At 40.9% G+C, this 21,094-nt stretch overlaps 1 protein-coding gene across 3 annotated transcripts in view; it reads left to right on the forward strand.

The window, feature by feature from the left end:
- The window catches only part of LOC104919830 (MAM domain-containing glycosylphosphatidylinositol anchor protein 2), a 242,050-nt gene that overhangs the window by 151,282 nt on the left and 69,674 nt on the right, over nt 1-21,094 (forward strand). For 2 of the 3 annotated variants that reach the window (XM_019279067.2, XM_019279065.2), the window contains 3 exons: nt 6,281-6,477; nt 9,745-9,880; nt 10,097-10,366. In XM_019279067.2, coding sequence (XP_019134612.1) covers nt 6,281-6,477; nt 9,745-9,880; nt 10,097-10,366 — 603 coding nt within the window. The remainder of the gene's footprint in view (nt 1-6,280; nt 6,478-9,744; nt 9,881-10,096; nt 10,367-21,094) is intronic. The other variant, XM_010731923.3, reaches the window with a different exon arrangement.

Raw genomic sequence — 21,094 nt, forward strand, 5'->3', positions numbered from 1 at the left:
CAAGACAGCACACATTCACACACCTAACCTAATAAACCTGCAGAGTTTTAATGATGTGTGACACAAGGCTTTGGATAGTCATCATTGTTCTATTGATGCCACAAAAACACAGATTCATTTTTTACTGTTTGCTTTTTGAGTGTGTTAGAAATGGTAAATGCCGGTGACATTCAGTTCATCACAGAAGTAGCTAATTAGGTAGGTTTTCCAAAAGCATGTGAACAATGTTTGCACACTGTTATCGCTCTTTCTTGACGTTTGCTTTGAGCACTACATTTTTAATCATTCTTATTAATAAAACATGGAGTCTGTGCCTTAAAGTACATGCCGTAATAGTAATCACAAAATTGAGTGTATAACCTCTGTGACCATAATATCTAACTGCAAAAATATGTTTCAGTGTATGAAGACTAATGTTTATCCAGACTGGATAGATTAGACCAACGATTATGTCGTTGTTACAAATAGAACAAAATAAAAAAATTAAAAAAATACTTCCATAGTATATATGCACAGTACAGTGTAGATGTACATGTACTGTGTGTATGCATGTATAGGTATATTCTCATGGGAATAGTCTAAGGTCTGAATTGAGAGTGATATGTCTATGTCGATATGTCTGCCATGATATAAATGAATACCTTTTGGTTTGAAAAAGCTGTAACATTTGGAATCATATCCAGAGATGTGTGAAATATATCACATGATATTATCACTGTCCATAAAATCACACATGCCCAAAATCATTTTTTTCCAGGAGGATGAAAAAACTCTCTTTTTATCTCAGAAACTAGCTTACAAAATGAACCTGCACTGAAGATGCACTTTTTTTTTAAATACAGTAAATGGACGGCACGTGATTCTGAGCCCCGACTCTCCTGTTCATGTCCACCTCAGCTGGGAAACTAGCAATAGCAAGGCTGTCCTATACGTTTCCACACAGCACGTCAGTTCAGAGAGATCACAGAGCTTGTCGTCTCTCCTCCTTATATCTATCCTATATACATGATGTGACAAAACATGTGTTGACTGTAGATGTAAGGGAATATGCACATCACATATACAGAAAAAGTTCAAAATCATTAAAAGTAGAAATATGGGGCGGTCGGTGGCGTAGTGGGTTAAGCGGCCGCCCCGTGTATAGAGGCTTCAGTCCTCGCTGCAGCTGGCCCCGGTTCGAATCCCGCATCGGACGGCCATTTACTGCGTGTCGTTCCCCTTCTCTCTGCCCCCTGCTTCCTGTCTATCTTCAGCTGTACTATCAATAAAAAAAGGCATAAAAGGCCAAAAAAATAATAATAAAAAAAAAAAAAAAAGAAAAAATATGTGAGAACATTGATACAGAAAATACACTTATTGGTTTTCTTGCTGAGGGTTTGACGAGAAGATGAAGATGATATAACTCTCATGTCTGTACGGTAAATATAGAGCCAGCAGCTGGTTAGCTTAGCTTAGCACAAAGACTGAAAATGAGGGGGGGCAGCTAGCCTGGCTCTGTCCAAAGGTAACAGAACCCGCCTACAAACACAGCCAAAGCTAATTAACACGTTATGTGTCATTTGTTTAATCTGTATAAAAACAAAAACAAACAAAACAGAAACCAAGTTGTGTGGGCTGGGAGTAATACCTTCCCAGAGTGTTGTTGTCACCGTGAGGTTCCCAGGCAAATGACGGAGACTCCCCAGCGATGTGTACATTTACCATTTTAATTACGTGGTGCGATGCACTCAGCTTTCCTATTGTTTGATCTGTCAGTCACTTGTTTATGTGTGTCTCGTCGCTGAGATGTGTGTCACACTGCCACGTTCAGATATCGCACGCAAACTGAATGAGCCTCTCCCCGGATGCTTTCCTCTCCCTCCTTTTATCCCCCAGACAGCACGGCGAGCATGAAGCTGCTTGCGCACGTATCTCGTGTCCCAGAGAATGATATTCAGTTTACTGAGATATCTCCGTTACACAGGCGCCAATCGTCAGAGTGGACTTATTGCCGGGATAGATGCATCGTGCCCTCGTCCACCCTCCAAACACATCCATCCGCCGCCACAATCACACTTTAGTATGAAGTAACAGCTGCCACCAAATAGATGCAGCTAGTTATTGTGGAGTGTAGCCATGAGATAGAGGTCACTGTTGCCACGGGGTGAAGAGATGGAGGGAACGGAAATGTTCTGACAGTAAATTACATGCTGGATTCACATATTCCATCAGATGCTTCCACGTGAGATGGATGCCGTATATCACCAATACGGCTTATTAACCCTTTGACCCACATAAATGAAATACATCAAAGCGCACCATTCAGCATTATATGTACATCATGTTTTATTTGTGCTGTCTTATTTGATGTGGTGTGTTTACACAGGGTATACCGACGCTGTGTATTGTTTGCAATGTTAGATACATCAATCCCACGCATTATGCATGCAGTGCAAATTTCCCCATCTCATGTTTAATCCTCACTGCCCATTATATGAATGTCTTTATTTCCCTGAGCCTCTTATTTAAAAAAAAAAAAAAACGGCTCCCATTGATATTTTTAAAAATCACACAAACACCACTTTTCGCCCGAGCAGATGCCTTTGACAGACATTTAATCTGCCCATGATATGTCTAAAGAACCGGAAAATAAATTCATCTCTTATTACTTTCTATTTATGTGGAGGTGGCTCTGCCTTTTAAACTCCAGCTTCTAAAAAAAAGAGGCTTGAAGGTGAGGTCCTTCACACGGCAGGCTGCCAAGTAATAACTTCTCTAATCGCTTATGCCTCATGCCCATATTTCTACCCAAAAAATCCACCACAAAGAAAGCAAGTCACCCTTATTTGGAATAAGTGCAGGAGACAGCTGCTATACAGTATCATCACCTCATTAACCCTGCATCTGGATAGTGGAAATTAGAACTCTTTACCTGCTCTCCTTTTCCCTCCTTTTTGTCTCAATTTCCACCAGGGCCCCGTGTCTCTCTAACGCAGTCTCTCGCCGTCCCTTGGCACCAAATAAAAGCAAATTGCTTATCTTTGACATAACAGGGCTGTTTTTACTCATGAAAGACGTTGCGCAAATGTCATTCAGGTCAGCGGCCCCCGCTGGTAATCAAGCTGGGACAGTGATTAGGTGAAATTAATCGCAGACCTCTGTCGCTCATGGCTGACAGCCTGGGAGCCTCATAGGTGTTCCTTTCCCAGGTGACTTTGGCGGATCAGGAAGCGAGAGTAAAATACATCAAGGAGAAAAATAGAAAGATATTAGATTAACACCCAAGAGACCACCCAAAAAAACGGCGTGTGTGGGTCCAGGTCGCCGTCTGTGTGTGTGTTCGTGGGTAGGTGGAGTGAGGTAATGTGTTTACATGCAGGTGTCTGCTTTTTTGGAGGGGGCTGGGGTTGGGGGACATGAAAGGATGGAGCTAAGGTTTGATGTGATAATGAAGCACCTTCTTTAATCTCCGTCTTCTCTTTTATCCATACCACTCACTTGTGCCTATTTGTCCAACAAATGTTTTGGTAGGCCTGTAAAGTAGACGTGCTTTCTGCTATTCAAACGGGAATATCAGGATCTGCAGGTTTTGTTCGAGTTGTTCTCACTTGAGAAGATAGTTAGATAGAGTTTGTTTTTGTTTTTTTGTTTTTTTACCTTTTTCTTGTTTTCTTTCTGTTTTCTTTTTTTTACCTTTTTCTTGTTTTCTTTTTCTTTTTGTTTTTTACCTTTTTCTTGTTTTCTTTTTTTTACCTTTTTCTTTTCTTTTTTTTACCTTTTTCTTGTTTTCTTTTTTTTCTTTTTTTTTTACCTTTTTCTTGTTTTCTTTTTTTGTTTTTTTTTACCTTTTTCTTGTTTTCTTTTTGTTTTTTGTTTTTACCTTTTTCTTGTTTTCTTTTTGTTTGTTTTTTTGTTTGTTTTTTACCTTTTTCTTGTTTTCTTTTTGTTTTCTTTTTTTTTAACCTTTTTCTTGTTTTCTTTTTTCTTTTTTTCTTTTTTTTTTACCTTTTTCTTGTTTTCTTTTTGTTTTCTTTTTGGGTTTTTTTTGCTTGCCTTGTGAGACTTCCCCTGACACACACCTAGCACATCTGGCATTTGCACATCACCTCGCGTGTCCTAATATCAGACAAACCCAGAGCTTTGAGACTTGTCATGGTTGGTGGGAGTGAGCAGGAGTGATGCTAAGGTTAGCTCGCTGGAGCGTTTAGCCGTACATGGGCAGATTTACCGGCCTGTGAACCCATAAACCTGCAATTACAAACCCTAACAACTCTGGCGCAGGCGGCCTGTACACCGCAGTTTTCCTCTGGGTTCGGGGATTTAAGCTTCACAATCAGTCAAGCGTGACTTCAGAAGCTAATTGCACAAGAGTGACACGCGCGTGCATGCACGCACACACACACACTAACATCCTTAGGGGTGAAAGACTGATGGTGGAGGTGGAATTTTGTTTGAAATTCATCAAAATTTAATCCAGTGCGTACATTTCCATATTTCCATATTTATCTCTTTGCGCTTCTAGCATACACGTCCCCCTTGCATATAATTTTGGCCCTATTAATAGCTCGAGCCCCTCCTTACCTAATGCACAAACATACGGAAACACACCCTTGCACACTTGTCACCACGAGGCAAAAAAAAAAGACAACCTCCTATTAAGTCCAACGTTCAAAGACACGTGTATCCCAAGGTAGATAGGGGTGTCAATGAATCACTCTTTTCCTGCTACAGTTGCTAAATTGACTGTTTGAAGCAGGAAACAGATGAGAGAGAAGCTGGGGAGAGTCAGAGATAAGATGTAGGATTCATACTCTCCCCCTCCTCTCTATAATGAATCAGTGTATTTACTTAGAGCAATCTGCTCCTCTAAAATGGCACCGCAGTCGCTCTGTCTTCTCCGGAGCGTTGTCACACCCCTCCCCTGTTTTTCCCCCAACCCCCCCCAAAGGTAATTGCTCTTACCTGAGACACTGTAATGGATCCTGGATGAAGTATTGACCGCTGCTAGATTTTGATTAAGGGGCTGTAGGGCAGAACATGTCTTTAATGAAACTGAGGAATCAGCATTCTGTGGCTGGTGTGTCGAGGCTGGTCTTGCTGTGCACTGTGGCCCACAGGCACCTTGATTAGGACCTGATCCTCAGCAAATCCTGGGGTGGGCCACCGCTACCAAATTAAAAGCAATGGATTCATCCATTAATAATACCTAAGGCGTGTGTAGTTTTTCTCTGGAGGCTTATAATCGTTAAAGATTTGGGTATTCATTTACTGTACGCTGGTTGCACTCTCTCCCTCGCATATCCGCACACCGGCTCTCTCCGTCACTCAATCATCCCGCCTTGTTGCTCAATCACTGATACACTAACTCACTCGTTAATACACTCAATCACTTCCCCCCTTCATGTGAAAAAGGTCAGCCTTTATCAGTTACAATTTTAGCGTGAGGGATAGCTTGCATTAGCTTCTCTCATCTTCTCCCTTAAATTGCCTTTTCTGCCCGTCTGATTGCATCTCGGATAGAGATGAAAGGGAAGCAGCTAGCCCCGCCACGTTCTCCGAGTGTGCAAATGGACATAATCTAAAAAGGCGAGTATTAGCATGCTAAAAGAAAACCACAGCTATGATGAACACCATTTGCCAAGGCTTAATGTGATAGCCGGGTAAGATGATTAACTTTGAATCCATTTAATCAACCGAAAGCGCTTTCTCAAACAACCAAACTGTCTAGCATTGGGGTAAAACTTCCCTCAGATCTGCTGGGAAAATGCAGCAGAGTAACAGATGTGTCTAAATCGCAGCGGAAGGCCAACCAAACATTTTTTCCTTTGACGTGACGGACATCAAACATCACTTTAGTGCACAGTATTTGTCATCCTCGCTCGTGTTTGAAGCTCTCAATAGAGTGCGACTTGGAGCACATAGCTGCACGCTCATTGACTTCCCAGTCAATGTGCCCTTGGGCTGCATCCTATTGACTTAAGTAATTCAAGCAGAGGGCTTCTCACCTCCTTTCACACATCGACCCCTGTGTGCATGCTGATAACTGGCTCTCCAAGTGCAATGAAAATTCTGACCCTCCCGGGTCAGATCTTTAACCACGATGAAGACGCACGCACAGATCGTGGGCGATTTTGTGTTTGCTGGCTTGTTTATTACTTCTACCACAGCTACAGTATTTATGCAGTATTTATGCTTGAAATGCGGTCTGTGGCGATCGATTGAGTCTTCGATTCATTCGTCAATTGAACAACTCATGGAAAAGTGTTTTATTGACAGCTTCCTGCTCTCTTTTCTCTCACAGACCTTGATGACCCGGTGGTGACAGTACACCAGAGTATAGGAGAAGCTAAGGAGCAGTTCTACTATGAGAGGACTGTGTTCCTGCGCTGCGTTGCCAATTCCAACCCGCCCGTCCGCTACAGCTGGCATCGCGGGAGAGAGGTCCTGACGCAGGGCTCGGACAAGGGAGTGGAGATCTACGAGCCGTTTTTCACTCAGGTAAGACAGAGGCAACATGATATGGGTGAAAGCATCAAATCAGAGAGAATAGTTTTATTCAGGGTAAACGTTAAGAGCTGTTACAAGTCAAATATGAAAGTTGAGGATTTTTATAAATGTTGTAATGCTGCTGTCATGAAGACATGCTCTCTTTGCTCCCCCTCTGCGCGCTACAAAGAAAGGATAAATAGGCTGATACACAGTAGAGGATGCGAAACAACCATAATAAGCTTCTGAAGGCATAGCAAAAGACGTGTTCATCAGGAGCTTAATCTGCTGAAGTTCTTTCAAACGGTGCTCTCTCATATTAAGACATGCTCTTATGACCATTTGCAACTGCGGCACCCTTCTGTGTGTAACCAAAAGAGGGAGGAAAAGCTAACATTTCTGTTCCAGCTAGATTGAAGCGGCAGAGCAGTTTTGCACAGCAGGTTGAGAATTTATTAACATGATCAAATTTTTATGGTGCAGGGCTCTCTCTCTCTCTCTCTCTCTCTCTCTCTCCCCATGAGTGAGTGTTACAGAGTTTGTTTGTGACTGTGATTGCTAATTTATGTGTATAAAAACAAGTTTTATTGGTTTCAAAAGATGTGAGTGAGCAAAGCATATTTTCAGAAGCAAACGGTTTTGTTTTATAGCAAAAGTATTATCATTATTATTACTACTAATCAGTAGTCTAATGTGTTATATTGAGGATCATGTTCTACATGTACTGTAGGGCCTTAAACAGAGTCTGCAACTATTTCAAAAATAACATTCATGAACCTCATCCACGTCATGCATTTTCACAGCAGAGATGAGTAATCCACAGTCGCTAAATAATGAAACACAGCATCTTGTTACAAAGGTGACATATTGATACGTGAAAACCCACGTCAAACCCTCAACACCACCTCTTGTTGTTGGTTGTTAGTAAAAGTTGCACTTATTAATCCTATGAATAGCAACATCAGCTTCACCAACCCAGTTTCACATAGTTACGGGCATTTCGAGAAACTGCAGACGCAGAAACATCGGGCTCCTTTTACAACCAGTTGGGTTTTCTTTATAATTTGAAAATTGAGAAGCTCTTGTTCTAAAAGAGACTTTGCTTAGCCAACAAAGACTTTGTCTGTCACCAGTAAGGGAATTGTAGTTCTCGAATTGATTGAGGCGAATGCGATTTGTCCGTTGAATTGGGCGGCAGAGGGGAATGGAAATCTACAAGAGAGAAAAAGATGTGGGAGAGAGGAGAAAAAGAGGCTTATAAGAAACAGAGAGAGAAAAAAGGAAGTGAAATTGATGTTTGGCCAAATGAAGAAAGATGGCTGGGATCTAATGGAGTGGGTGAAGGAGGCTGAAGAAGCTGCACAACTGGGCCTCATCAGACACTCTTCCCTTCTCTTCCTGCTCTTCATACCTCTTTTCTCCTTCCCTCGCTCCTTCATCCTGTCCTCTATTAAAGCTTTAATTGGGTCTGGAAATTTCAGCGCAAACCCAAACCCCGAGATTAGCTTTGTGCGAGTCCAACTCCAAATAAATCCTGACTAAAGTCCTAGTAATTTGCTCATATAAATGGCTAATAACATTATTTTTCAACAGTATGTCAGAACTTGCCTGAAACATACTTTGATAATTGAGTTACAAATTCATAACTGACAGAAATCGAGCCTACGGGCACAAGTTGAGTCCATTAGAGTGCAGCCAGGCCTCCATTTTGGCACCTTTTTCAGTCTACCAAATGTTTTTTTATATTCCCACCGATATAGGAGAAATGCAGCGGTGGCATTTCAGACTCTGTACGGAGAACAGGTTCATAATTAAGTGAGGCCCAGAGCTGTGCTTTTATTGCAGGAACCCTGTCCTTTCTGCTGTCTGTTACTTTCTCCTCCACCTCTCTCCTTTATTTTTTTCTACAAAGTGCATAAGAGAATAACACAATCATCGAAGGTATAATCAAGCCATTTCTCATATCTCGTCGGATTCTCGCCTCTTTATAGCAGTCAATATGTTTTGATGTTTATGATGTTCCTTGATGTGTGTAATGTTCTGTCTGAGCATATTGTCTAGACTGTTAAGTATTAAATACGCATCTAGCAACATATTGCTCATTGCCCTGCTGAGGCGTGCATCCTATTTATGTCAATTTTGAAATGATCCTCTAGCTCTTTTTTTTTCCATCTTATTTTTGGCTAATATAATCTACATATTTCCCTGCTCCTAGCATGAAAAAAGACCCGCTTTTCATCTTTACTAACATGCATTTTAAGTTCATTAAGCTGGTTTTGATTGTGTGTTCCCAAAGACAAGCATTTCGATCCCTCAAATAAGAGACCTGACACTGACTGTAGACTCCTCTAAAATTTCTTTGCCCTTTACCGACAGCCATATGCCCCGTTCCTGAACCCCTTGTGTACTTAAGTGTTCAGTCTTTCCATCAATATAGCCATCAATCCCCCAGTCCAATTCGATTTAATGTGTTTGTCCTTTCCATTCCTTTTTCTGCCCCTTGCATTTTCTAAATAGATTTTCTATCCGATATTCCCCCACACCCCGCCTTGCTGTGAGTAAAGCTTGCAGAGCTCATCTCCTGATATCTGCTCTGAAGCAGAGGAGGTGACAGAGAGGAAAAGGACGTGGAGTGTGAAGTCCGTGGCTAATCTAATGCAATTAAGTTATCCATAAGCCTCATTGGATATGAAAGGGTTTGATAGATGTGAGTGATTGTCATGTTGCGTGGACTGCCGCAGTGTTCGGCTGACTCATGTGTTAGTCTGCCGCCTCCCCCTCCAACCCGGCAACCAGACAGTGAAGTCAAGCAGATCAAAGCTACACATCCTCGTCATAGCCTTCTGGGCGGGGCTCACGGTTGACGGGCATCAACGGGAATCAAACGCACATTCTCAGTGAGATAGCCGTTTCTGCGGAAGGCACCCCCTACTGAGCCTATCCATAATTCTGTAGCTGAATGATGAAAATACTGCAGTGCATTGACTGAAAAGTAATCCGCTCGTTGGTATCGAGCAAGTTGACACATTAATTTCCTTGAAAATGACCAGCATGTTTTTTTTTTCATAGTGATTTTACAGTAATATTCTTGAGCTCTGCTACCTTTTTCTTTTCATTTTTGACTTCATTAAAACTATATACATATTCATCTCTTTGACCTTTCTTTGGAGCTGTTTCGCCCTTTCTCATTTCGTTTCTAGTTTATCTGCATTTCTTTTACTTGCTTATGTTGATATTTTTGCACACATTTGCATACCAGTGTTGGTTTGGTCTGAGCTGCAGGGGGAAACGAAGATTTTGAAGCTGAAGAACCTGCGTCCCCAGGACTATGCCAACTACAGCTGCATCGCCTCTGTCAGAAATGTGTGTGGGATCCCTGACCGGAGTGTTATCTTCAGACTCACTAATAAGACAGGTACTCGAAGACTATTGACTCTTTCGCATTATAATTTTATAATATATATATATTTTGCAGTAATTTATAAAGCTGTCTCATTAAATGTTGACATGGAAAAAGAGAGATGAGGTGGTGTGGAGTCTCTCAGCTGACACATACTGTAACTGTCATAACTGCCAAACTCGTCCATCTTCTGCCAGTCTTGCTATAACTCCACGTGCTCTTCCTCCACAGCCTCCCCGTCCATCAAGCTGCTTGTGGAGGATCCTATTGTAGTGAATCCTGGCCAGACAGTATCTTTGGTGTGCATCACCACAGGTGGAGAGCCGCCCCCGACTCTCACATGGGTCAGCAGTAATGATAGCCTGCCACAAAGAAGCGTGGTGAAGGGGGGCACGCTCACACTTCCAGCCATCACCTCAGACGAGGCGGGGATCTACAGCTGCGTGGCCAGCAACAACGTTGGAAACCCGGCCAAGAAGTCCACAACCATTGTGGTGCGAGGTGAGAAAGCATGACTTTCACGTCCAGGTATATTAAGTAAGATAAGTTTATTTACAGCAGCAGTTAGTTGATTCAGATTTAAGTTGACATTGTAGCTATTGTTGGGGTAAATTTATTTATCAGTTGTTGATAAAAGAGACTGAGGTGAGTTGCTGAAAGGTGACAGGTGTGAAGGTGTGAAGAGTCAAATGCTATTATGAAAAAAAGATACTGAAAATAAAAATAAAAAGGATGAAATAATTTGTGTTAATTCTTTAATAATTAAAGAAAGTATTAATAATGTAGTTAATTGCTGCGCAATTTATTGGTTCATTATTTCCATGATTTGTCTGAGAACGCTAAAGGCAGGTAAAGCATTTACATGTTGTATGCATATGTCCATTTTTATTAAACACTGCAACCATATTGCAATGCAGTTTTATAGTTTATAGTTTGTTCATGTTGACAAAGTGAGTGTGAAACCGTTAATTAAAACACAAAGTGTTCTCATAACCAATTTATCAAGAGTAGCAGGTGAGGGCCATCGCTGCACAGAAGGCAAAAGCAGCAGCTAATGTCGCTTCAGCTCATTACAGAAATAACCGTTATCAAAACACCATTTTGCATGCTAGTCATACTGACAGTTCTCTATCAGCATGGATATACAGAAGGTGAAGTGTGCTTATTACCAGGCGCACGCTATGTACAGTAAAAGGCAAAAATACTGCTTTGAAGTTTAATGCTCAAGACAGGCAATTTTACTATCTGCAAAGAAAAGCTGTTTTGATTTAAGACTTGCACAGATGCGACATGATGCATGAGGAAATCGACTTTCATACTCTTTAATCAACTGCTATTACTAAGCTTGGGGATTATGGGTGGTGTGTGACTAGGCTTTCATCAGTGACAGAGCAGAGGATCTCAGCACCCTGAATGTGAAACTGCAGGAACTTCTTGCAGGTGAATAAAGAGACACGTTAATTAGTGTAAGTGTTACAAACAAAACAGCATTTATGGGATGATCCGAATATGAATTTGAACTTTTCAGAGAACATCACACACTCACAAATGGGACACATTTGAATGAGAGTTTAGCAGATTGCCTCAGAAAGTTTCTCAAAGAGTTTTCTCCTTTCATCTCAGAGATTATGCCACAGCTCCATCATCAGGTCGCCTCAGTGCTCAGCCTGTTTGAAGGCATTTATTTATGCAGCCATATGCTCCCTGGGATGAAAATCAAATCATCAACAAATCATTTTTGATGGCCCCCCTGACAGATAAACCCCTTCTCTGTATTGTGAAAGTGCCAATGTTGTTGAGGACTTAAGAATCAAGAGGTTTACATCAAAGAGAAAGTGTCAGGTGTCCCATGGCAGCAAGTAAGTCAGAGCACACTCAATGCAGGCAATTACTGCAATAAATATCACGCTCTCATTGATGTGTCGTACGTCTAAAGCTGACAATGCTTCTTATATAGGATCTTGGTAAAACACAAAAAAAAAAATCACCTCCTTCCATAGATAGGTATGACATTTGAATACAGATTGGTTTGTCACATTTAAAGGAATAATATCTAACATTTCCACATCAAAATGTCTAAAAACAACCTATGTTATATATTTAATTGTGTTGTCTACTTTTATTATCCCAAATGTTTCCAACAATGTTCAAACCCAGAGAAATCTGTCATTTTATTTAAGGTAACATAAGGTGCGTTTCATTTGGTTGCCTGTCAACGGCGTCAGAGAGTGAAAGAGGAAGTCTGAGAAGACGACTAAATGCAGACTGAATAAAACTTTAATACATAAACTCATCCGTGAACATGATTTCTGCCTGAGTCATATCAATATGCATATACATACTGTGTGTTTAATACTACAGAGCATTGTCTGTACTTGCTAAAAGTTAAACAGGACAGATATGTATTATTCTTCTTGACTAAATGCCATGCAGGATCCATAGTCATTGATTTGTTAGGCAGTGCCGAGCTGTTTAAAAAAACAAGGATTCAATTCAGTGCCTGGCTGCATCAATCCAGACACTGAAGCCTAAGGCATGTCTTAACATTGCCTTAATCATTTAACTGTTAACGTATGCTTTATGAGTAGTACCCATAACAGAGCGAGCCTTGTTTATTCCCCTAAAGCCTAAAAGCCATCACTTACATCTGTGCAATGTAATTTACTGCCGATATTTAAAGAAAAGGCAATCAGACAGGGAGGAGGCGAAATAAATGACTAAGTGACAAGAAATGATGCCCTAAGTAAGTGAAGTCACACATCTTGGTGTGAATTTGAGGTAAAAACGATCTAAAAGAAGAAATCCCTGCAGTCTCAAATTCAAAGCGGGGATGCTGAAATGACATAATTAATCAATATCTGACAAAGACAGTTAAGGATCAATAAAAATAGAAAATAAATTGAGAACATTCACATGAGACTGATGAACAGTCACTCGTACTCTCATCAGTGCAGCTGCGGGATCAATAGTTATTAGTTAGTAGTCTCTGAAGAACAGAGTGAGAGGGTATAATTTTGGACCAACTTACTCAAATGACATATCATTTTACTTTGTACATTGACAGATATTGATTATCAAAGTAAAGCCAATTACAAAGGAAGACAAACTTGAAACACATCACTGTTGTGATGGGAAACACTCTGAAGTCCAATAAAACATCAGTGGTGTCAAAATGAATTTGACCAAACAAAGCCAAAAGCATGACAGCTTTTTTTTTTACAATGTAATTCTGAGACAGATTTCAGCGCACTATCACACATCTCAGCCTGGCATCAGGACCGTTCTCCTGAGTCTGATTAGCTGTCAGGAAATCCAATTTTGGAACATGCACCAGGTGATGAGGGTGGGCGGTACAACTGTCCTTCAGTAGACTGCATCATTTATAGAAATCTATCATGGATTTTATGTGTTCCTTAATAACTTGCTGCAGTGTAACCACTTCAGCAGCCATGTCTAGATGTCCAACATACTTATACTCATAGACTTGTTGTACATGTGTCCTGTTCAGCAACCAGCTTTTCAAAAAACCAAAGCATGCCCGACATGCTGGGTGGGTGGGTGGGTTGGCATGGGGGTGTGGTAAATTTACACTGTTTGAAGTAAATCTCCTTCACCATGGATGCTGTTAGATGTTTGTATTTAGAAACACAGTGATGTTTTTCTTTTTTGAACTTCTCCCCATGTTCTGTTACATTTGTGTAAATCCAACATAAGTGTTAAAGCAGAAAATCGAGGCATGAACAAACTTATATTTGGAAAGCTGCAAGACAGAATTGAATTTATTATTATTATTTTTGCTGCATTGCCTGACATGTTTGCATCATTGTAAGTAGATTTACTGTATTTTTGATGCAGATATTGATATTTGAGATATTTAAGAAGAATTATGACCAAGATATACTTTGAATTAGACATTTTACTGTTAAAGAATCACCTTCTTCTTTATTTGAAATTTGATGTACCCCAACATATCTTTGGTATTTCTGTACTTATTGGCTGACATACGCGGCCCTACAGATTTATCTGTGATGAGCTCTTATCAGCCGATATGTCAGCCCAGGTGATTAAACTAGTGGACTTTGTTGTGTCCATCAGTAAAGACTCTGCACTGTGAGAGTTCACAGAGCGTTATATCGTCCACTTCCACTGCCCATTAACTCGTTTGAGATGGCCCTTGAAATGGCAAACCCTCTACGTGAAAATGGAGGCAGAGCAGACAGGGTGAGGTTGAGCTTCTATTAAAATTACACAGGAAAAACTTTGGAATAAAATCTACTGTAGATAATACAGCACATGGCACTTGAATTGTATGTGCTGTCCCTACTTTGTAATGCCATTTCATGGAGACTAAATTATGATCTAACCATGGGGGAATTAAGATAAGACATTGCACTTTGTTCTCTTGTACATCTCCGACGTTGCTGCTTCTTTAGCCAGAGTTTTAATAAATTGTCATAACTGTAAACCAGAATTGTATTTCTTTTCATTGAGTTTGACAAAACATACAGTGCAGTCTTTGCACTGGCAACTTCTTTACTGATGTTATACTTTGAAGTGAGGAGAAAAGGAAAATTGAAAGAGGATGAGCCAAGCTCGAGGCTAGAGCACAGCCAGACCTTTAGATGCTCTGTGTGTATGTGTCTGTGTGTGTCTGTGTGTGTGTGTTTGTGTCTGTGTGCCAGAAAGAGAGGCAACAGAAAGTGTGGAGGCTTGTTTGTGTGCAGACAAATACATTTTCAAATGTACCTTATGTCTGTTGATTTAATTGTCAGAATATTGGGACTATAGACTAATAAACAGTCTTTAGTTCAAAATCAGTGAATAGAAAAATGCTCTGCAGTGTCTGTGTGTGTGTGTTTGTGTGTGTGTGTGGCCATGAAGAGTTGGAAATCACAAGAACTTTGGAAGAAGTGACGGTCATCTGTCAGTTAATTGATATTCATGTGCATAATACTGCACATGTACATGAAATGCAAATTGATTTGGTTCTGCTACATTGAGTTAATTTTGCATGTTTTGCAGGGTCACCCTGTGGCCTCATCTGTGCCTATCTCAGCTTGTTCACCCTCGTCTGCAGTCCTTGAGAAGCCCTCTCAAACTGCTGTTGCCAAAGGGGGCTGTGTGTGTGAAAACACACATCTCCCCTCAGCAGATGGTAGTTTCTCTGGCCATACTGTCCCACCAGCCAGACTGCCTTCCAGGGCTTGGCCATCTCCACAGCCAGCCCAGCAGGCTACTGGCATCACATCACCCTGCTGACGAGATCCTTTTTATGGATTAAGGGTCCACAAAACGTCTTCAAATGCAGGTCAATACCCTGCTTCCCCCTAACCACTTCAGTCCATTATGTCCTCCACAAGTACACCGGTTTGTGATATAATTGCTGTGACGATGCAAAGACACTCTGGTTGTTTTTTCCTTTCTTCCGCTGGCTTGATGAATTGAGACAGGGCTGTCTGTACATGCAGTTGAAGTGGGTAGCTGGCCTGGCATTTTGTTTTCATGTTTTTCCTGCACACAGACAAATTGACTCATGTGCATGTGCTTCCCTTTTTTTTTGCTAAAGCAATGTGTTTTCCCTCTGTGTGATGTAGAGAAATGAGCATTGCAGTAGCTATCAAAAGATTCAAAATCAAACGCCGCAGTGTTGTCACTGGATTTTCTCAACAATTCCTCCGGGAGTTCCTGACAAACTCAGGTGTGAAGCTTTTACACCCAAGACACATCCATCACTCCGACCTGCTAACGTAGGCACGGCTGACTCCGCGCACTCATCAGCGTGCACACATTCGAGCGTAAACTCAAAGTCAAACACGCTAGCTACAATCCACGCTTTGTAACCCTGATTGGAAGCTTGCTGTTATTTATAGAGAAGCAAAAACGCAATCTTTTCCAGTGTGAGCTCCCTGCTGTTTATATTTAGACTGTGTGGTGAGGAGAAAACAATCATGACGTGCCTTGTAAAACCCTGGCTGTCAGCATGTGAATCAACATGTGAATGACCCTTATCAAATTTGCTTTGGAATAAATTCTGGTCGAAAGCTGAATATATTTCCATTCATGAATGCCAGATTTAATGGCTGGATGGCTAGAACTGGCACAGGCAGACAAGTCCCTTGGGCTGTGGCCCTATGGACTGTCTTTGTGTGTGTGTCTGTACATGTGCACATGCCTGTTTTGTTTGTGCATTCAGTGCAAGTGAATGCTTTTTTTCGACATAAATTAAAGCTGGAGGTCATCCTGAAAGTTGAGAGCAGCATTTAGGACTCATTTCCCACCAAAGAATGGATATGTGTGATGAGCGGCCGTGATATTGAGTGCTGGTGCTAATTTGAAGATGCATGGAGTGATAATAGGGAAATGAAAGGTGTTTGGATGACGGTATGAACGTGTGTGAATGCCTTGTGCTTTGAACTATGCTAATGCCCTACGTCCTTTTTTTATATTTAACCTTGAGCAGAGCAGACGAGACAAAGGAGAGTGGCAGTTAGAGAGACATCCATCTGGCTCTGAGAGATGAGTTCAGCTTCACATGCTGATATTCTCTGCAAGAAAGAAGGGAGAGCACAGTATGTTGCCTGCTGAGAGACACACACACACACAGACAGGTCCGACTTAAAAATGAGATGGACTGATGGGTAGACAGGAGGATAATGATTCAGAGTGAGAGCGGAGTGAGACGCGTCTTTCTTCTCTATCTGACAAAGGCAGGGAGAATGCACTGGAGAGAGCAGGAGATCGAGTGCATATTCAAACATCTTTTTTTCTCGTTGTGTTGCAGTTGTGTGTGTGTGTGTGCGCGCATAAGTGGAGCCATTGTGTCTTTATCATTATGAGCGTACGTACGTGCATGTCACAGTCTGTATGTAAAGGCTGTGTGTACGTTTGCCCTGCTAAGAAGCTCCCCAGAGGTGGTATTGTAATCCTGCCGTGTGACATGAGCTCTCTGTAGAAGAAGGCCTCAACCAGGGCTTTTCTCTTTGTGTGATTATCTGAGCTTTTCATGTACAGGCCACCCATTATTCCCACAGGCTATTAAAGCTATGGAGAATCACACAGGCTCGCTGCAAGTGAAAGCACCTCAGTGTGTGGTTTTAAAAAAAAGAAAGAGGAACATTGCAATATGAATGGTAATGTTTAAAAAATGTCTTGAATATGATTTGGAACACACTGCATGCGGTCTCTCAAGCAAAATAGGATACAGGAGATATGTAATGCGAATGTAAGCACAAGCAGAGCCTATATTTCTTCTTTTGATATTGTCGTGACGAAAGTAGCTCCAGTAAGTGTCCCTATAGTGTATATTTTACTCCGTTTGTATGTTCCTGCAGTCAAGGTTCAGTGACAGGAAGCTCTGATGGTGATAAAAGGCAAGCAGCTTCCAAAATCCATCAATAATTCATGCTGAATTTGTTTGTGCCTATGTTGACTTGTGTTTTATGCCCCATCGCCTATGATACTGGCAATGTTTTTCAAAATAACACTGGATTTTCTACACTGGTGCCTGAGATTGCTTATTGCGCTGATCGTTCCCTGCTTTACTTGGCACCTAATAAGCAAAAGTTGAACATTGTGATTGGAAAAAAAAGTCTAGAACAAGTTTTCATGCATTTGTCAGAGCTTTAAACCATCAGTTATAGGGGTGTAAAGACGCTGAAAAGCATGTATCAGAAAAAACGACACAAACCTCTGTGATCTGACTGCGCGGATCCACAATATTGTCACATTACGGATCCGTGTGCCTCTCTTCTGTCTGCTCTTCATGTTGATGCGGTGGTTTTTATAACTGAAATATGATCAGGATCCACACTTTTTATCCCTTTGACTGTGTGGAAATCTTATGTTTTCACGTGGTTCTGATTGGTAAAACCTGAGAGCTGACATGTCAGGAAAAAAATCTGATTTTTGTTCAGCCATAATTAGCAGCTAATGCCTCCTCAAGCTCCATCTGCCGCATCACGCAGCATTTTTTATTCAGTGTTAGAAATAAAAATCAAGGAACTAATTTGTTTATTTTAGTTTAACATAAAAAATAAAATTTTAATTTGTTGCAATCGTCATGAAATTGTTGTTGTGGTTTGTGTATCTATTATAATTGTCTGAGTAGGAGAGATACACACCCCTAGTCGGTTGTCATGGAGATGCATCTGAGCTCCTATGACAACAGATCCATCTCCATAACAACAATGTAAACACAGTCTCCTAATGAAGACAGTATGATATGATTGAAAGCTCCAGAAAAAGATTAATGAAGACAGTATGATATGATTGAAAGCTCCAGAAAAAGATAACAAGAGCACCTTAAATTGGGATTATTTTTTGTTCATCCTCAGTACATTCATTTTGCTACAGATCATGATATTTTGTCCGACCTACATTACAGTGTACACTCACTGAACACACATAAACCTTTTGTAAGATTTAAATGGTGTTGTCGAAATTGTTCAACAATAGTCAGAGACACAGTTTACCTCCAGCGTAAATGGGAAAGTTCTGTTTCTGAGCGAAGCCCTCCTTAAAGATTCATGTAACTTTTTCCATGAATTGGTAATCAGAAATGGGGAAGGAAGAGTGACAGCACCCGATTAAGTCTCCCAGCTCTGCACTTCTCACCTCACACACTCTACACAGTGCCTTTTATACCTTTTATACCTCCAGTTTTAAATTCTCTTCCATGCATAAGGGAACAGGCACCTTTTTAGTCACTGCAGCTGTCCAGCAAAACTTACTACAACCAGGGGAAGTAATGCCCACTTATCTCTCTTGTACACAAATGTAGTCGATTTACTGGAATTCCTACTTGCTATTCAATATTTATGTTCAGATAGAATTGCAGGAAAGGACATTTGAATGTGGTGGCGGCAGAGAGGGAACCAATTCTGAAATATGCATGAGTGCACATATGCAGCACTATTTTGATGTGCAGTGCAGCTCTGTGCAGAAAATGAGGGAGGGCTGAGTCACCACGTGGAGAGGTCTGGGAAAAATAGTGCCGAGTGACCACCAAGATTCAATCAGACTTCTTCTATTCCCAGTTTACCTATCAGGTAAATCTGTGGAATCTAAATCTAAATCTGGGAGCAAGTGATGGGAGCTGTTGATTTTCTATCGCAACATCAAACACAAACAGTGGAGGAGGTGAATGAAAATAAAATTGATGTTAGCTCTGATGCTTGGTGGTGACATGTCCTGATCAGTATGATAATATAGAAAGTCTCTTTGGTGTGCTGGTATTATCATAGATATTAAGGTAGGCCAGTGTGGACTCTTCTTCCCTTGTGTCAGTCCAAAACCTGTAGATATATACAATTATATATACATAAATAAAAAAAGTCCACCATATTGAACCACCATGTTTCTACAGTAGCCCAGAACCGACAAACTAAACAATGGCTCTTTCGTGTTTCCTGCATGTTTCACCGCCACCATAGTTTCTCCTTCACAATTGGAACTGAAGGGCGAGGGGAAGGGATTGTAATCAGGAATTACACATAATTTAAAAGTCAGTACTACAAATACCAGCTGCAAGGTCGTTTATATCATTTAAAGTTTGCAGCCCTATAAACTGGACATTTGTTTAACAATGTTTCTAAATGAAGATCTGTGTGTTAATCAGTGTTCTTTACATTTTAGTAGATAAACAGCTCAATAACACACAGTTGTTTTTAAATGGGAGCAATTAAAGGCTCACAACTTAATGGTCAGGTTAATTTGCACCAGCTGATGTTTTTTGGGACAGCTTACCTTCACACTCTTGATGCTGCCTGAGAAATTTACATAACTTAGCCCATTAGCCAATGTCTGTGCTTCACCGTTCACTGACTCAACCTGACTTGTCAGTCATAGCTTAAATTTGAATTTCTATCTAAATCAAATAGGCAAGTGATGTAACACAAAGAGTCCGGTTTTTTACTAGATGGAGCTCTCACATGCTGTGATGGCGTGCCCAGCCATCCCATCCCTACAGGTCCACATTGTATTGTGAAACGATTGTAGAGGCCATGAGGCCACTGTAGAGTTAGATTCGTTACATCCTGTGGTCAGTGAAGTGTGTATATATACACACAGCACCAGAGGTCCGTTTTGGCCAGTGTTAAATTCTGTACAGCTGCCCAACTTTGTGTTTTTTGCTGATAACATTGGCATTTTGCTAAACGATTTGCAGGTTAATATTGGTCCCTGAAGCTAATTTTAAATCTATGCCTACCTGGAGCAACTCTGGCATGAGCAGTGCAGTGTAAAAGGCAGGTTGAGATTTATCAGTTGTAGCGGTGAGTGAATAGGCGATAAAGGGAGTTACCCTGATGACCTTTTTGACAGTTAATGAGTTAAGGGAGCGTGGATGTGTCAAACACATAATGCAAATGTGGAGATTATAGAAATGAGTTGACTGTAAATTCAGATTAGGCAAATAAATAAATATGTATTCTAAGCAAATAAAACTGTCAACTAAACTAAATAATTGCAAACTTTATCTGCTGGCTATAGAAGCATATATACAGTATAAAGTCTTTGCTTTGAGAAAGCACTGTATTGTAGGAAAGTCTGTGATGAGGCAATACGCTGTTTACAGACATGCACAGTCACTGTTGTCAAGGAAGAACTAGAATTGCTGTGGAAAAGTATTTATTCAGCCTGACACAACCAACACTTTTTTCTTCCCAGACTGACAATTATACGTTTGGTTGCTACACACTCCCTGTGTGGCTATTCACAATATTTACTGCAGAAAGAAATAAGCAACTGAGGAGAATGACTTGTGTTCGTTCATCTGACAGACAGCTTCATGTACAAGATTAAACCTGGCCTCAGCGGTAAAGTAGAGCTCGGTCGGGGATTGTTAAGTGCCTAGTTGTGTTAGACTTTCGTCAGTTGAGAGAAGAATGTACTCAAGTCGGAGGAAGGCAAAAGGAGGAAGAGGCAGTTAATCCAAATGTTTATCCGCTGTCACCTGTGACAGCACAAAGACTCACACAGGTGTGTGGAAATACGTGTGTGTAAGAGATAATACTTTATTAAGAAGCAGCTACCAACTCGGCTGAGGATGATGCTGAGATATAAAATCCTTTTCAGGCTGTCGAGATGTAACCACAACTCTGTTTCATGGTGTCTGTCTGACATGTATGATTGAAGGAAATCTGTGTTCCCCTTACAGTTATGTTCAATTTATGGCTTCCACCATGGACTTCTTATTGTGTCGTTAACCTTACACTGTGCATCTTGCCATTA

This window comes from Larimichthys crocea, chromosome XI (assembly GCF_000972845.2).
Source record: "Larimichthys crocea isolate SSNF chromosome XI, L_crocea_2.0, whole genome shotgun sequence".
Lineage (NCBI taxonomy): Eukaryota > Metazoa > Chordata > Actinopteri > Sciaenidae > Larimichthys > Larimichthys crocea.